The following is an 18,895-nucleotide window of genomic DNA, read 5'->3' on the forward strand; positions in this document are numbered from 1 at the left end:
TTTGAGGTTGAGGTTTTTTTTGACAGACGCAGTGCCTTTTCAATGAGTCATTAGAGCTATGTTGCTATAGTTTTAAGAACTTTTATTTACACTTGTAAACACTTGGAACAAAGGTCCAAGTACATTTGGATGGTTTATTATCAGGTACTTTCATGCTAAGAAAGCTGTGCAAGAGAAGAAAGTAGGATTTCTTTGAGAAATCCTAGCAAGAGTCTTACATCCTTCTGTATTTCCTATGACAAAGTCATAGAAGGCTGTAAGTATGAAGAATATCAACTCGTTCTCCCTCATTTTCTAAGATTTTCATACATACAAGAAAAAGAACAATTTAAATACTTCATTCTGGCCCTAGTCTATTGAAGATAACTGGGGATAGAGCCTCTAATATGCTGGACATTTTCCCAGTTATGTTATTCCATTTTTTTCAACACCTATGGTAAGTTAAACACATACAAATTCGTACTGATTCCAACCAATTGCACTTTCACAATGACACTCTCACACAACAGAAACAACTCAAATTATATGCTAGTTCTATAGATTATGACCAGGATCTATGGAACCACAGCTTAAACTCTCAGTGAATACAGGAGCACTGAAAGTTCATCTTTTGTTTAAAGTTAAAAAAAAAGTTAAAAAAAAAAAAAATTAACAACAAACTCTGTAAAAGGAGACTGACTTCAAATTAATAACTACATTAATTAATAACAACAAAAAAATCTCAGGGCAAGTCCTATCTCATACATGTTGTGTTTCAAGATGTGAACTCTCTTCAGCATTTGCTGTTTACTGTTTTTCGATTCATCTTAGGCAGTAGTCTGGTAAGAAGATAAGATGGTTTTGCCTCCATCTTCACCAGAAAGTGCTCCAGCTGCACTGGCCGAGTCACAGAAGGCAAAGGCAGGGACTGAGAATGAAGAACCATCCACTGTAGGACAAAATCAGGTTTGAGACCAAGGAAGCCGAAGGTGCAGAAATCCATGGGGTCTGATGAGATGCATCCGCAAGTCTTCAGGGAACTGATGGATGAAGTGTCTCTAAATTAGAGAGGCATGGATTCGACAGACAGACTACTCAGTGAATAAGGAATTGGCTAGATGGTCATCATCAGAGATTTGTGATCAACCATGTCCAAGTGGAGATCAGCGATTAGTGGTGTTCCTCAGGCGTCAGTATCAGGACCAGTGCCATTTAATATCTTGGTTGGTGACATGGACAGTAGGATTGAGAGCACATTCAGCAAGTTTGCTGATGGCATCACGCTGTGTGGTGCAGTCTACATGCTGGAGGAAAGAGATCCCACTCAGAGGGACCTGGACAGGCTTGAGAGGTGGGCCAATGCCAACCTCATGAAGTTCAACAAGGCCAAGCACAAAGTCCTACACCTGGACTGGATAATCTCGAGCAGAAATACAGGCTGGGCAGAGAATGGATGGAGAGCAGCCCTGAGGAGAAGGAGTTGGGGGCTGTTGGTTGATAAGAAGCTCAACATGACCTGTCACTTTGCACTCGCAGCCCACAAGGCCAACTGTCTCCTGGGCTTCATCAAAAGCAGCGTGACCAGCAGGTCAAAGGAGGTGATTTTCCCCCTCTACTCAGCTCTCATGAGACCCCACCTGGAATACTGCATCCAGCTCTGGAGCTCCCAGCACAAGAGGGTGGTGGACCTGTTTGAGCAAATCCAGAGGAGTGCCATGAAGATGATGCAAGGACTGGAGCACCTCTCCTATGAAGACAGACTGAGAGAGTTAGGGTTGCTCAGCCTGAAGAAGAGAAGGCTTCAGGCAGACCTTACAGCAGCCTTTCAGCACTTAAAGGGGGCGTACAAAAAGCTGGAGAGGGACTTTTTATAAGAGCACATAGGGATAAGACAAGGGGTAACAGCCTGAAACTGAAAGAGGGGAGATTTAGATTAGATATTAGGAAGAAACTCTTTACTATGAGAGTTGTGAGGCACTGGAACAGTTTGCCCAGAAAACTTGTGGATGACCCACATGCATTTATTCAGAATATTTTAAGGTGGATGACTTATATCGTGTTATTGTGACACTCATGCACTGATCTGTCCTCAAGTGATGCCGAAATACTTTTTTTACTCTATCACTCCTGTGTGGTCTGCAATCGTATTAATGCCTGCAAAAATGATTAAATAAGGTCCTGTGCCAAAGGCACAAGAAGCTGCCAGTCGCAGTCAAAAGGTTTGGCCTTTCATGGACTTCGAAGTGAAGTGCAGCTAATTCAGTGAAGCCTGTTTAGTGTTACAAATACAACACAATCTGAATTAGGATTTTTATGTAATAATGCACACGGGTGGAGGTGCTGACATCTGAGGTAGGGACAAGTTTATACAATACTGACATTAAACTATTTATTAGCATTAAGATGTCATTGTGAGATTAAAAAAATACTTTCAGCACTCAACAAGATTTAAAACGTCTTTCAATAATCCAGCAAAAAGAATGCTAACATAAAAATGTAAACAATCGTGGAATTGTTTAAGTGGGAATTCCAGCATCTTTTGTCCTAGTGAGTTTGTGCTGCTCACCTTTTATAACCCTCCAACACTTTTGTATAAAATGAAAAACAAATAAATAAAAAAATCTTAGTAATGAGAATATTTTTGTTGTTATAATAATAATATTTAAAATTAGTGTCTCCATATAAGTTTATCAACAACCAACACCTTAAAGTGCATTTTTTTAAAGAAAATCAAAAACATTTATTCATATATATATATTCCTAATGGTGTTTTAGTCATATTTTCTTCAAATTATTTTTAGAAAAAATATGAAGTGGCACTATACTTTCCCTTATATTAATCATATTATAAAAACAACATTTAAGAAAATGGAATCTGTAAAATCAATCATTCTGGGTTAGAAAAAGCCAAAATTAAGATTACCCTAGCAGCGTTCATTTCGCAATCATCTACAGTATTTCTGGAGCCAGGAACTGAGCCCAGCCATCCAGGATTCAGCCTGATACTTTAGGCTCATTCACAATCCATCATTTGACGACGCACAGCCTTTTGCTGCTTGACCTAAAGAAAAAGTCACGGCCAACTTTCTGGTTGCAGCTACAATGATAAACACAACACACTTTGTGATTTATACATTCATTTACTAACAGTTTGGAAACTGGATTCCTGAATGCTCCTCCTGGCAAGAGAGGGAGATCGTTCCACACAGTTCACCCAAAAGGATAATTTTAGCGTCTTTATTCTGCAAGATCAAGAGAATCTGGGTCTGTATTTTTGGGTCCAGGAGAATGAAACCTGGGGCCGGCATTCACTAAGAAGAGCAGAACTGCAGAATTTTGTAAAATAAGACTAGAAAGAACCAAAGGTTGTATGGTTACCTTTTACCCCCAGACTTACAATCATACTGGAATTATTTGCAATGTTTTTAAATGAACTAGCTAAACATCACAAAATTATGATTTTACTTCTAAAAACAATGCATTCTAGTGCTTAAATTTCCTACACCATAAAGCTGTTTCTAAAGTCGAAAACCAATTATGCTGGTTTGGCTTCTGAATATGATATCAAATTACTTGCTCAGATTTGAAGTCTGTGACATTTGCAGAATTTATAGAATCTCAGTGGAAAAGTTATGATTCCAATATATTGCCTCTTCCCAGTTCCCAAACCAGATTTACTTTTCTGAGGGAGTGATGGTTGCTGCCTCCTATCATAAGTTTCCTGCTTTATCAGGCTGACAAGACTACACATCCTGACCGGAGTCCCAACAGCAAACACCCAAAGACTGCTTTTCACTGAAGAGTTAACTACAGTTAAGACCAAGGGACTGAGACTCATTTGAGGTTTATGAACACACAATTCTTTCAACATGAGCTGGCTATCCTATCAAATGGGGACAAGGTTAGAGGATTACTAACTGCTAATGAAATTCCTCTACAAAATGCATGATGATTAGCATCCTCAGTATTTCCCCACCATCCCATGTGTCAGACATTTCCCCCAGGAAAAGAAATTATTTCTGAAGCTTTCCAAACTTGTGGATGTGATCTCTGGTGTCTTTGTGTCCCTATCTACCCACAACCACATATGGAACAAGGGAGACAAGGCTCCCAAATAGTGCATTTCTTTACAATTTATCTTATTCAAATTGTGATAACTTGCGGGGACTAACTCAAGGAACAGGAAATTTCAGGGAATAGATATCTTATATTGGGGAGATGCAAATAGTACTTTTTAAATTCCTGCAGTTCAGTCTGAATAACCTTTCTTCAGAAAAGGACTATTACTCAAGTTTCATGCTTATATCACTCAAATTTTGGAAATCCTTAAAGAAATGGTTAGAAATACGTAACAAACAAAATAATATACTTTTAAAGCCTTGTATTTTATGAAAATTTTTCTCTAATCTCTTTTTTTGAAGTAGCTCTTTTTTTTAAAAAAAAAAACAAACCTGTGGTTATGGATAATTTGGGGAGAAAAAAAAAAAGTCTTAATATTTGTCAAAATAAAAGAACCACATTATCTACTTTGTGATTGATGATTTGCAGCATATGGACCCAAAAAGAGAATGGAAAACATGGGTAAACAGAGACGATTGCATTGGAGGTTTTGAGGCAAATAAACCCTCAGAAATCAAATGCATAGGATCAAACATGCTTGCAAATATCTGCTAAGCTAGTGTAGGTAGTTTGAGTCAAGTTGAATGATCATTTTAATAATGACCCTTAAGTCCATCAGAAAAAGGATTGGCATTCTTCCACTAATTTGTATATTTTAATGAATATGCTAATTATTTCACCTACTGGCTAGGCTGGCAAGGCAAATGCTAACCAGCCTCAGTCATATATATCACTAGCGTTTTCATCTAAAACATTACAGCTGAACAAATTCTTGCCTCTTCCTCTTCTTTATCACTCAAATGAAATTCTCCTTACAAGCTAGTAACATAGAAGCCTTTTTCTGTCCCTGATGAATCTACTAAAAGTGTTAATATTAAAAAAGGGGTTTTATTTATACATCAATAGTAACAAACAACTCGACTAGTTACAGTAATTTAATTCAAAGTTATATAACTGTGCCAGACAGTAACTATTCTTATAAAGCAGTGCCTATCTCACCCCTTGCCAAGGATATTTAATTTGATGTCCAAGTTTTCTTGCCTATGGGAAAACCATTTTCCATTTTAGCTGCTAGCAACAAGTAGAAGTGAATATGCTGTAAATAACTAGCTACTTTTAACTTCCGCTCATAAAGAGACCCAGAAGTTATCTACTCTGAAAAGGCATCATATAAACATGCCAAATTATTCAACCCTATGAAAAATGCTTTTCATTTGAATTATAAGTTAAAACTTTCTGACTTTAGAGAAACTGGGACCTGAAAAGATAAAAACTTAAAGCTTGATTTTTCTTTACTCAAAGCATATGTTATATAAACACAAATCCCCAAAAGGTGCCAAGAATTGTCCCTTTGTTTTTCTAAATGATCATGTGTGCAGTCTAGCTGAAAAGACTCATCGATTATGTCTACATAAACAGCAAAAGCCCTTAGAAAAAATATCTAGATCAAAAGCCTGTCAAACACTGAACAGGAAAGAGAAATCCTGCTTTAAACATGGCCTCTTTCAAGTCTGAATTTAATCTCATGAAGTAAAAACAAAGGATTTCATAATGAAAGGTATTTAAAATTACTTTATTTTTGGAACTTAACCAGGGATTCTTTTCTCCTGTATGTTAACCTTTGTCTTTCTTACACTGGGAAAGAATTCTGCAAAATGGGCCTTACAGATTTAAATAAATGTAGAAATAGTTCAGTCACAGCCCACTGTGCTCACAGTACACATTTCCAATTATTTTCAATAAAATGCAATAGTGATATTTTTCATGACATTGTGGGTTTCTCCTTTTGTCAACTACCTGACAATATCTACTGTTAAAAAGGGAACACAGTAAATTTCTTAATAGCTGAGATGCATTTCTTTTGTTTGTCCTCTTTTTTCTCACTTTTCCTAAAATATAGGCACATAATCGAGAAAGGAAATCCCATCTTCTTGAAAAACAGAACAGATTACTCTATAGTTTATATATAATTATGCTTTGGAAGTTATAGTGGGTATCAGAAAGCAATCTAAAGTATAGATTCAGATACTTCTAAAAGTATGTTTTCTAAAAGAATGCAAGACATTTAGCAGATGAAGTCTGATGAAATATAATCCTCATGTATTTCCTGCTGTTATTAAGGTTAATATGCAAGCATATACCACGATTTTCAGTATACCTAGTGATCTCTGATTGATTTGTAGTTTGTGATTGTCTATCTCTATATATAAATAATAATATAAACCCAACTTAAAACACTTGCTACATGTTTAATCATGCCACTACTGTAACATTTATTTGTCATGCACATAATCATAATCTAGTTTTAAATTACATCATACCTACTACTGTTGGTGACAACAACCAGTTTACTAGGTTTGGTTAACAGACATTTGTCTTAGAAAACATCAATTCATATTTGATGGTTCAAAATGGTTGTTTTGCTCAATTTATTAATTGTAATTGAGAGTCCTGTAGCATGGATTGGTATATACTAGAACATACGTACTTCACTTCCTATCATATTTGGATAGATGGTCAAGGGTATTCTAACCCAGAAGAGATTAATGCATATCTGACTGGCCTCTCAAACATAATGTACATTCAGTTAATAATGATTTCTATACTTGGTAGCTTGTTATCACAGCTCTAGGCTAACAAACAGCTCTATTAAATCAGCACTAGATATTAATTTTTCACATAACTTACCTGTTCAGGAGACAACAGGTGTGTCTTATTATAAAATGCAATATCAAAGCAGAATGAGCATCAAAGTAGTCAAGGAAATTAAAATTACATTTGTTTACAAATGAAGCCATTGTCACCCTGATGCACTGGATTCTGACTTGTATCAAAAAGTGATAAATGCACATATACTCCTTTGGAGTAGCATTGCAGGAGATTCTCTGATATTCCACTAGCCAAAAATTAAAGTTATCCATAATCCCTATAGTCTTGCACAAGAAGGGTCTATTAAAGTATTAAAAGCATAGGCTCATTTTTAAAGTTTTTTCCTTCTAGCACTCAGAATGTTAGTTCATCATGGGTATTTCTAATCTATTTTCTCTTGCAGTGTTTTCCACTAATCACATCCAAGTATTTCATATGGATTTACCTTATATCTGGAAAACCTTTAACTACTTCTGCTATGCTTACTGCATGTTTTTGGCACATAAAAAAGAATCATCTCTTTGGAAAGAAGTTAATGAAACAGATCCAGCTCAATAATTTTTCAAGGAAGAAAGGTTGTAAAATTGTTTTCTAATGGAATGCTGAACTTATCAGAAGATCATGCACTCAAGCCAATAGCATTTGTCTTTGCTGTCATGCAAAACAAAGTGACTCACCTACACTACAACAGAATCATTTTGCAAATCTTTTAGAACCGTGTGGCATCTGATTAAACTAATCCACATCTTTCTATAATGCCAAAATAAACAGTCCCTTTCCCACAATGTATAAACATTGTTCCCATAACTTTCCTTTGAAATGTCATGAAAAGGTTAAGTGACGTTTCATTATTTACCTTGACTAATGAATTGCTCCATGCTGTCTTTGAAAGGCTGGAGGTGCTCTTCTAGTGATAGCTGATAAACTTTTGCTGCTTCTGTCTCACATACTGAAATTGAAGTAACAGATTAGTTTAGGATGGCACATCATAGTATGGATCTGTATACTCAAATAAAAGACACAACTTAATGCATAGCCAGTAAAACCATTGGAATATGTGCCTCAAATGCACTAGTTCAAGTACAAACACTATGACAATATGTTCAGGAATAGTTACATTCCTAGTGGAATATTTTTGACCAAAATATACAGATAACTTATGGCCAGTGTTTAGTTTAGATTACTAGTAACAAAAATGAACAAAAGTATTCAATTGTGTTAAAGGAGAAAGACAAATTTAAGGACCTGAAATGTACAGGAACTAAATTATAAATTCAGATCACAGGCTGTGATGATATACCTAGCCCCAAGTAACAGTAACTGAATCAGCCCAGAAGTTCAGATGAAAAATCTGAACCACGTAGTAGGAAGGACCTTAATTTAGTGAATAAGGCCAGATGAGGGCATGACACCTGATAAAACTGCATATGTAGTATAGTTCCTTGCATTGTTCAAAAGTAAAACCACAAAATTATTAAAGTGAAAGATTATAAGAGTACAGTTATCATGGCTTGAACTCAGTGATAGATCTTGGAGGACAGCTTTGTTCTCATTGCACTAGAGATCAGGAGAGAGAAGCTGAAAACAGAAGCAGCCCTGACAGAGATTGTTCATTGGTGAGGTAGTACCATTGTGCTTCCACAACTATCCAAGCTAATTTAGTCTGGGGTAAAAAACAGACTTGACGTTACTACTTTAGGAGAATGTTAAGTTCTCTTTTCTGCTATAGAAGAAATCTTTCTAGGCTGTGGTAACTTCCCATCATTTAATGGAAATGAATCCTGCTTGATTCTGCCTCAAAATTTCCACTAAAAGTGTACATACATACACAAAAAATTCCAAATTTTCCTTGTTTACTCTTCAAAGTTTCTTTCAGAAAAACAGGACTATTATTATGTCTTTAAATACAAATTACTAGTTAGGCATTTAACTTTAGGCAGTAAAATGTACTATCATAATTATCTGCTTTAAATATAAATTATTTATTGAATTGCACCAATGAAAATATCTACTGATGAGAATTATATTCTGCTTTTGAAGACTAGAAGTAACAGGTATTAGCCTTTCATGTACCACCATTATCTGCTCTAAAAATGTGGTGCTGTAATATTTTAAATCAATGTCACCTTGTTCTTCATCAAGCACAAATTTATAATCTGTCTCTAGTTTACAGCAAGAAACTAATAACATATCCAAAAGGGCATGGTACAGCAATTAAGGACAACATAGTTAAAGATCCACAGGTTCATTAATTTGGCAAATGCTGGTCTGTCAACCCACTTCAAATCTGCACCTAGTCATTCGAGCTACAACAACGAGAAACTGAAAATATATTATGGTAGTCATATCACTCCTTTCTGTTAGTTATATAAATTGATTCACCTTTACTCTACTATTTGTCTGGCCTGCTATACCTGGGGCAAATCTTTGAAGAATGCAGCTTTAGATATCATAGAGACTGGTTAATAATCTTTTGTCATGGTTGTGTATATGCAAAAGACAATTAGAAATAACAATTTTAAAAATGCACATCTGCTGAAAAGCAAACTGTCTCAAATAACTGGTAAAGCCACAAAAGTGCACTAAAGCCAGGGTGACACTAATCATTTAAATTTTCTTTTACTATTATTTTTTTAAGCTTAGAGCAAAATAGAAATAAATAACAGAAGATTTTTAGAATAAAAAATAGCATGGGTATATTTTAACAAACAGGTAACCCTGTTTCTGAAGCAATTTTGAAAAAAAAAAAAAAAAAAGAAATGAAAAACAAACTAAAAGAAACTCCACAAATATAGTCACATGGACAAGCCTGTAATTTTTAACCAAATGTTCATCAACATAGCTGAAATAACAGAGGGGATTCAAACGACCATGAGTTTTTCTTAGAGCATATGATAGAATTTCTGTTATTCTTTTCTCTTATTGAGAAATAAGAGGCAGAACCTACAATAACATTTCATATCAGTGAAATTCCATACCTTTCTCCAGAATATGGATTACATTCTTCACAGCAGTACAACATCATGCTCTCTTGAATTTATGTCTGCAGCTCACAATGAACTGATCTCTCAGCTGATTTGAGATGCATATAGATCTTAAGAAGATAAATACCCACCAAAAATCTTAGCCTACACCCATGCCAATAGCCTGAAGCAGTCCCTTTTCAAAGTCTATAAGGAAATGCAGGGATACACTATATATTCAACTTGCTAAGGAAAAGAGAAACATGTAATATTGCCAGAAAGAAATGTCTGTTCTTTAACCATTCAGATACTGGAAACTCTTCCCTGGTTGGTTTGTTTTTGAGGTGAGGGAGCAGGAGTGCAGTTAATTAAATTTTTCTTTTTCCAATTTTTTGTAGAGTGGGTTTTTTTTTTTTTTTGTTTGTTCCTTCTCTCCCCCTGTTAAAAGACTAAAATAAGAGATGGTCAGAAGAATAACACTTCAGGTCCCTCTTCCTGAATTGCAAATGATGACTAAGTAATTTAAAAAACAAAAGAAAACACAGGCGAAAATCCCTTTCTCCTGCTTTACAGAAAGGAGGGTATCATATGTAGCATCCAGCCTTTAAAAACAGGATAAATTCTGTCATTATGATCATACTAATATCAGTGCTATGATGCTCAAAACAAACCAGTTCATCAGATGCTTTCTTCGTTAGAGAATTAAAGGCCTGTAAACTATTCCTAAGTTTCACAGTTCTCCAGAGCACCAAATCTGGAATTGTAGTCTCCCTGCAGAACCTGTTGAATATGGCACTCATTTATCATGTTCTTTAATTTGTCAGTACAGTAGAAAACCCCACTATTTGCATGAGATTGAATGCTTGTGACAGAAGAGTATTTAATAACTTCTAAGCAAAGCGGAGGTGAAAAATTTTTAAAAAACCCCAAAAACAAAAAAACCAAACCCAAATTCAAACTAAAAAAACCCAACCCCTAAAACAAAGAAAACTACCCCAAAAAAAAGCCAACCAAACCAAACAGAAAAAAACAAAGCAAACCCCAAAACAAACAAAAAAACCCCAAACCCCAAAACCCAGCTATGTGACAATACTAGGTCTTCAATATTTGATTTTTTTTCCTCAGCTTCATTTCTCAAACAAACTTCTCTCCACAACTAAATATCCCAGATATCAAAGGAATAGGTTGGCAAAGGGTTGGCCATGATGAGTTTGTAAAAGTTTTGTCTGAAAAAAGCTTGTATCTCTTTTGATAACACGCTTAAAATTTGCTCTGTTATCCCTATTCTTACAGATTCAGTTATTCTCTCATCTTGGGGGATGTGCATAAAACTGAAAAACTCAGACAAACCTATTGTATTCCTAAGCTTAGTTTACTTTAGGCAGATTTAAAGTTTTCTTATAATGAAAGAACTGAAAGGTATTCAAGGCACCACAAATCAGTTATGTAAGCAATCACAAAAGCCAAGCACTGGGTAGAAGCTTATTTCAACATGGAATTGCCTGAACAGGAATAATGAAAGAGAAAAACTTGCAGCAAGGTGAAGGTTTCTGTTCCCTGTAGTCCTGAATACCCAGCCTTCATACACTGATCTAAGATCTCATATCCTAAGCAGAAGTTGGAGTGAGCAGATACACTCCTCCAACCCTCTAAATCAATTTTAACATACAAGCAATAATCTCAAAAATGGAGAAGACCAATAGGCCATCTAATTTAATCTTCTAATACATGCTGCAGAGGACTGTATATGATTTTCCAGAGAAGCAATGGATTCTTGTGGGAATACTTTCTAAATTTTGGGCAATTCAAACTGGTATCTTTCTGCCCATATCTCTCAAAGACTCTTGATTTGGAATTTGATGTGAATATGCATGTTCAAAACCAATTTAGAGATTAAAAAAAAAAAAAAAAAATTATTCCAGCCATATCCAATATCTCAAAAATCTTACTCTCTATTTTTATATTAAAATACAATTTATTGCCATTTTTCCAAGCTACTGTGTTAGCTTTCATATTCTTTTTTTTTTTTTTTTTTTTTAAATTTTAGGTCAATATATTTAAAGTGTAAAAGATTTCACAACAGCCTTCATTAAGATTTCACAACAGGTGATTAAGAGACATTCATATAGAAAACTAAAAGAAAAGTCATAAAATGTTATGTGCATTGTACTAACACTTCAAGTAAGCAATTCTGGTAAGTGATCCAAAATGCACTGTCTCATCAACACTAGTCGCTTTTCTTTTTTGAAAAAGAGAAAAAAGAATGTTTTCAAGATTCAGAATATTTCTTTACTGTGCATTTTCCATCTAGTTCTGTTGGATACTAAATTCTAGCCCTTGGGAACACATATCTCTTCTGAGTCCAAAATATGTCTCTGAACAAAATGTGTGAGCAGATGATCAGCTGCTTCCCAGGCTTACTGTATTGTCTTTGGTCAGGATAATAATGGGCAGCATGATTTTTCTTTCAACACCCTTCAAACATAAAACCAAAAATTACAAGCAAAAAACCCCAAACAAACCAACTCACCAAAACACTGGCAATTATCTTGTGCGAGTAATTAAGAGGTCCATTAGGCTGTTTTAATTTAGCACTTCCGAAACCACATACTTATCTATAGAAGCCCTACAGAATTTATGTGTATTTTCGAGACTGTTTAAGGTACTTGAGAGCACAAGCTGCACTGAGATGTGATAGACTATTTATTTTTAAATCTTTAAGGAAGTTTTGAAATTATGTCCTGAATTTTAGAGGTTCCGAGTACTCAGATTCCTACAGAAGATGTGCTTGTGTCCTACTTTCCTGAAAAGCATATAAAATCATAGAATAGTTATGGTTGGAAAGGATCTTAAGATCATCTAGTTCCAATCCCCCTGCCATGGACAGGGAATAGAATCATAGAATAGTTAGGATTGGAAAGGACCTTAAGATCATCTAAAGCATATAACAGCATAACCACTGTTTTCACAACTTCCTCAATGCTTTCTGGATTCCATAAAACTGCAATCTGTGACTTCAAAAGAAAGCTTAGACTTTACCTAAAGGAAACAATACTGGCCTCAGCAAAAGACAAGCTCTGATGAACTCGGCCACAAGTACAGAAAGAGCTCTTAATTTTCCTTTAGTTATTTATTTTTTTGGGGAGGGAATTGTAAAGACTTACACTAAGGACTGCTGAGTCTTCAAGGGCTTCCATTGACAGCTCCTTGTTTGGAGTTTTAAGGACAATAAAACATAACTCACAGATTGACTGAAAGGCTGGCTTTAGTTTACATCTGGTTTAGGTTTAGGAGTCTGCATTCTGCATGCTGCATGACTGCGGCAATTAACCCTTTCAGTAAGAGCTGAACAAACAACTAGAATTTGTGGATGCACAGCTGTTAATGAATAGGCAAAAGTAAAGAATTAGTTAAAACAGTAGCTGTTTCTGTAATGACAGCCTGTACAGATAACTATAGGATTGACCAAACCCACTAATGTTTCTATAGTGTTTTGTTAATAATTACCTTGCAAGATTAGACATTTTATTATAAAAGACTGAAGGCATATCTTCATCAAAATACGGATCTCTGGATCATATAAGAAAAATAAAATATCTATTTCTTAATTATGAAAAGCCTTCACTCCCATTTATATAAAAACTATTAACAGAGAATAATAAACACAGACATTTCAAAGTATCTTAAAACAGAAAGTTTTTTATGAAATAATGAATAGAAACTCTCCAAAAATATATTTTTTCCTCTATCTCAGTTCTCTCCCTTCCAGCTCCCTGCCTTCTTCTCTTGAAACAACTTGGAGTACCAACATAGAAACACATTATAAAAATATTAGTTTTTTGGGAAGCCTCTTAGGATGGACTTAAGTTCATCAAACTTTAGGTATTTAGAAGACACACAGCAGGTGTTAAACCAGAGAGCACATATCAACTCTACAACTAGCAGATCTAAGATGGCTGGATAATTTTAGGTGACTCTAAGAAGCACAGAAAAATAGGAAATGTATATTTTTCCAAATTACTGTGAGGCTTTTCTTGGAACATACTTTTTAAAATTCAGAGTGCTCTGCAAATGCTTAACACTTTATAAACATTCTTGGTCACATTTATTCCAAATCAAGAGAGATGCGCTGGGCCACACAACCTAGTTTTTTATTGACTGAGGCTTTTCAATTAGTTGCAACCACTCATAGCAGGAAAAGAAAGCATCAGGACAAAAATAATGTTATCATAACCATCACTTGTAATTAGTTTTCAAAGATACCAAATATGACAACATTATAACATATAAACAAGTACTGATTTCAACTTCATTTTATAACAGTTTGCATTAAACGGCATTCATCTCTTCAACATTCTACTAGTTGGATTTATTTTCTGCCTGACATTGTTTTTAATTCCCTCTTAGCTGAGCTTCACTGAAAGTTTTGCCATAAATGACAAATGATGCATTAGTTTTTGATTCGCAAGAATGAACTTGCTATTGTAAAGCTAAAACGTTAATGTGTAGCCAGAGGACAGCTTCTAAACACTTTGAACTTGCCATAGTGCTTCATAAATACTGTAACTCTCACTGCCATTTCAGTGTCCTAGTTCTTTCCTAAACTAAACACGTCTTGAAGGACTACATGGGCCACAAATCCAATATTTTCCTAAACCACAGTTGTACCTCCAGAGAGTGTCAGAGCAGAGAGCATTAAAACTTGATTCAATACATGTTTTCCACATTTTGCTGCCCCACATTTAGCATTCTGAAGTGTCTAGAAAAATATACTGATAATAATAGATATACAACACAGGTCCTAATCAGTGAGAGTCACGCACTGCTCTTCTGACCCTGGATGCCCAATTTCTTTACATGGCGAGTTGATTTAAGTCATGTGGCAAGTGCTAAAGTTTCTTCTGCGGAATGACAGAGGAACCGAACTCATTGCTTGACATGACTGCATCAAGGAACGTTGCTGACAGCCAGGAGAGATCAAAAGCAGATCAAGTTGCTTGACAAAATAGATGTCACTGAAGTCAAAAAGGCTAAAGTAAGAATCCTGGAGAGCTGTGAAATCTGGGAGCAACAGATGGAGCCAAACTCACTTGGTTTGTTAGTAAAAGGATCTACCTGTTCTTTGGTCTTCTATCTTGGAAGAGGGTAGAGGGGTAAATCTAATATATAGACTTTATCCAAGGGGTTTATATTATTAGAAAAAAAACTAAAACCAAAACTGAACAATTTGTAAGTTCCATATTACATGGCTAGTGGTAGCTTCCACTATAATATCAGGGATATTTTTTCTGTCTTTAATTAAAAAAAAAAAATAAATTGATAATTTCTGTCTTATTAATCTTGGAATAGGCACACAGCACACTTTCTGAAAGTCTTTTGGACTTACACTTTTAAACTGGAATCTTAGAAGAGATTTTATTTTCTAACATGTACAAACTGCAAGGAATACAGTTCATAAATAACCGACAAGAGTCCTGAGTCAAAAGGGAAAAAAGCACAGAAATTTGAACATCATGAGTGCTTTTTTCAAAAAAAAAAAAGAAATCAGCTTAACAACTCCTTTAATACAAACATAAGCCCAAACTCAGAACTGTGAAAGAGCATGACAACGGAATTATTTTACAGAACCATAAATATCATTTATATCTACATGTCTCTGTATATGGTACTGACATATTAAGATGGAAAAATACAGCATTTCTGGAATTAACTGCTATTGTTATGGTTACAAAACTTGGGGAGGGTTTTATAATAACAACCTTTCTCAATGCCTTTTTTTCCATGATTTTCCATAAAAATTCTTCTAGGAAGAAGTTTACTTTTGAATAATGATCATGGAAAGTTTTTTAAGACAGAAATAAAGCATATTCAGAAGCTTTTGTTCCTGGGTGAACCAATACCCCCTTCCCCCATTGTACTGAGCATGATCTCACTGTACATGTTTTGTAGGTTATTTGAAACCAACATGGACAGAATACCCTTATACTAGTGGTATTGCCTGCATCAATTTTCAGTTTTTCTGTGATAAAGAGCAAAGCAAACACACCCACCCCACCTCAAATGGTGAAATCCTCTCATGAAATCTTCTAATTGCTAATAAGAATAGGTCCAAGGTTACAGTCTGCATCTCAGTATAATACTGAAATGCATATATAGGCAGCTATTTCTATGGCTTTAAAGTCAGTATTTCCCAGGAATACTCAATAATCATTTAGTCTCACTGACTTCAAAAGGAGAGCATCATATTTAGGATTTTGTTAGACTTTGCTCAGCATCTTACAGCTTCTCAGCCATTTAATGAGGCACTTGCTAACTCTAGTAACTCATAAGGTTCCAGATGCTCATTAGCAAATCTAGTAGTGTACTTAAACTAAATGCAGAGGAAACCCACTTTAAAGTCATTTATCCATTCAGCTAAAACTTTTACTCTGTTTAAGAAAGACTGTCATGAAACTTTGCTATTCTATTTCACAGAAAGCATTGCAACAATTAGCTTATTGGAATATCCAGAATTTTTAGTGAATGCTCTTGCAGTCACAACATTTTTTAACACAAAATATTTTTAGTTTATGGTGACACTTTTCTTTGGAAAAGAGAACCAACACAAAGCATTTTTGCATCACTCAGGGATGATAAGAAGTCATGAATAGATTACAGACTAGAATTGAAATTGTCACTTCATGTCCAGAGGAGGATGCAGAAGGGAGCTGATACTGTCTTCCAAAAATTTGTAACAAAGGGAATAGGGAAAGAATGATGGTGTCTGCAGTTATTCTTCAGTTTCATTAACTACAGGACAGACTGACAAAAGAGACTCCAGTCTAAATGCTGAATTGGAAGCACAGAAAGAATTCAACTGCAGCCTGATGGCAGAGCAAAGCGTGTAATTTCAATTTTTACAGAACCTCCGCTTTGATCACTGCACAGTGTGGATTTATTCCATAAAAGATTTATGTCTGTGCAAAAATTTCAAACTTTTTCTAAAACTGCTTAACCTTTCATCAATATAAAAACATTTTTGTTGAACTTGCAAAGAAAAACATCTGTGCACCCATGGATGTTCATAAACAAGTGCCAGAAAACAAGTCAGACCTAACCATCTTCTCTATGTGCAAGCTTGGACATCAGCCCTCAGATTATCTGAAAGATGTAAGTATTGAAACAAGTTTTCATACCTGAATTTCAGGATTTTTGCCTCATAGATTTTTTGGGGCAGCAAATAAACGGTGCTGCAGTTCACTCCTTAGTATCACAAAAATGACCTTGATACAACTTTTAAAATTTATTTTAAACTTCTGGAGGTAATAATTAAAACATCCAAACAGAAAGCTTGAAAAGGCAAGAAAGAACATTCGGTAGCTATGTTATGTTTTTGTTTTAAGAGAGAAACTTGTGTTCTAGGTGTTCAGGGACTAATGTTTTACCAAGCCATTCCTTTGTTTTTAGAAGCATGGCATTCAAAATCAGCTAGGCAACAGAAATATAAAGATATTTTCATTCCTTGGCTTGAATCCTTCTCTCCAAGATTTAGCATAATGGTACATAACTGGCCAGTCTAGCAGAGACTTTTAGCAAAAATAGTAAAGATCATGATATTAGCTATTATTTGTATAAACTACTCCACCTTAACTTAAACCCAATGCTTCGTTCCCAGTGTTAAGAAGAAATGTATTATGTGACACATGTTCTTTAGTGAAGTCTAGCAAGTACACCTTATCTTAAGCTTGTTGAGTTCATTTAAAAATATAATTCCACAAGGAGGAGAAAAAAATACTTTCTTTGCATATTACTTTTTAACAAAGACAGGCTATTTCAGAGGAGCGTGACCAGCAGGTCAAAGGAGATGATCTTGCCCCTCTACTCTGCTCTCGTGAGACCTCACTTGGAGCACTGTGTGCAGTTCTGGTGTCCTCAACATAAAAAGGACATGGAACTGCTGGAACAGGTCCAGAGGAGGTCACGAGGATGATCAGGGGACTGGAGCACCTCCCGTATGAAGATTGGCTGAGAAAGTTGGGTCTGTTCAGCCTGGAGAAGAGAAGGCTGCGTGGAGACCTCATAGCAGCCTTCCAGTATCTGAAAGGGGCCTACAAGGATGCTGGGGATGGACTATTCACCAGGGACTGTAGTGACAGGACAAGGGGTAACAGGTTAAAACTTAAACAGGGGAAGTTTAGATTGGATATAAGGAAGAAATTCTTTACTGTGAGGGTGGTGAGGCACTGGAATGGGTTGCCCAGGGAGGTTGTGAGTGCTCCATCCTTGGCGGTGTTCAAGGCCAGGTTGGATGAGGCCTTGGGTGGCATGGTTTAGTGTGGGGTGTCCCTGCCCATGGCAGGGGGGTTGGAACTAGATGATCTTCAGGTCCTTTCCAACCCTAACTATTCTATGATTCTATGATTTCAACTGTCTTGAACAACATCGCATATCTGTTATCTGCTAAATGGTATTTGGACCTGAATATGGACCTTTTTGTCATCGACATCATCCAGCACTTTAATTTATAGTGAAAGACTGTTTAATTCTGTTTAAAATTTTCTTTCTTTTGTTTTTGAAAAAAAATATTTATCCTAACTGGTTTGATGATGCTTATTTTAATAACCTCTTCCAGATTATCTGCTGAAAATAATGAATTATTGCTTAAATGGTCATGCAAAAAACAAATTAAAGAAATAAAATAGTAATGAGATCTCAGACATATACAACTATTTTTACACTGTCATCCAGTTTCTTAAAATTATACAAATAATAACAGCAGGGATATGTTGTTAACATATGTTTAGTACTTAATCTAGTTTCAGTACCTTTCAAATCTTTCTTCATTTTGCGGAGATCTTTTTGAAAGTCTTCAAACTTCATTTGTGAAGCCTGGAAGAGATCTTGTGGGTCTGGAAGAGGAAAAACGCACTGTTCTTTTCCAGCATCCTGACAAAGAAAAAAAAAAAAAAAAAAAAACAAACAAAAAACAAACAGTCACAGTGTTCATTGCTTTTTCTATTCTAAAATATATAAGTGAAAACAATGAGTGTTTTTTCACATTTTGCCATCTAAGCCAGAAGAGGGAGGAATTTAGTAAGTTGATTTTTTTAACTTAACTTGAGCAAACTTAATTCCCACTCACCTGATCAAAATTACGTAAATAGTATGAGACAATGTAAGATAGAAGACTTCTGCTGTTGTCCTGT

General features: G+C 35.4%; 1 protein-coding gene across 1 annotated transcript in view; it reads right to left on the reverse strand.

The window, feature by feature from the left end:
- Positions 1-18,895, reverse strand: part of FMN2 (formin 2) — a gene marked incomplete at both ends in the record, with an annotated part of 160,041 nt that overhangs the window by 37,776 nt on the left and 103,370 nt on the right. The window contains 3 exons of the mRNA XM_080615867.1: positions 7,604-7,696; positions 18,515-18,635; positions 18,832-18,891. Of these exons, the coding sequence (XP_080471993.1) occupies positions 7,604-7,696; positions 18,515-18,635; positions 18,832-18,891 (274 nt within the window). The remainder of the gene's footprint in view (positions 1-7,603; positions 7,697-18,514; positions 18,636-18,831; positions 18,892-18,895) is intronic.

The sequence above is a fragment of the Psittacula echo genome (genome assembly GCF_963264785.1).
Source record: "Psittacula echo genome assembly, chromosome: 4".
Taxonomy (NCBI): domain Eukaryota; kingdom Metazoa; phylum Chordata; class Aves; order Psittaciformes; family Psittacidae; genus Psittacula; species Psittacula echo.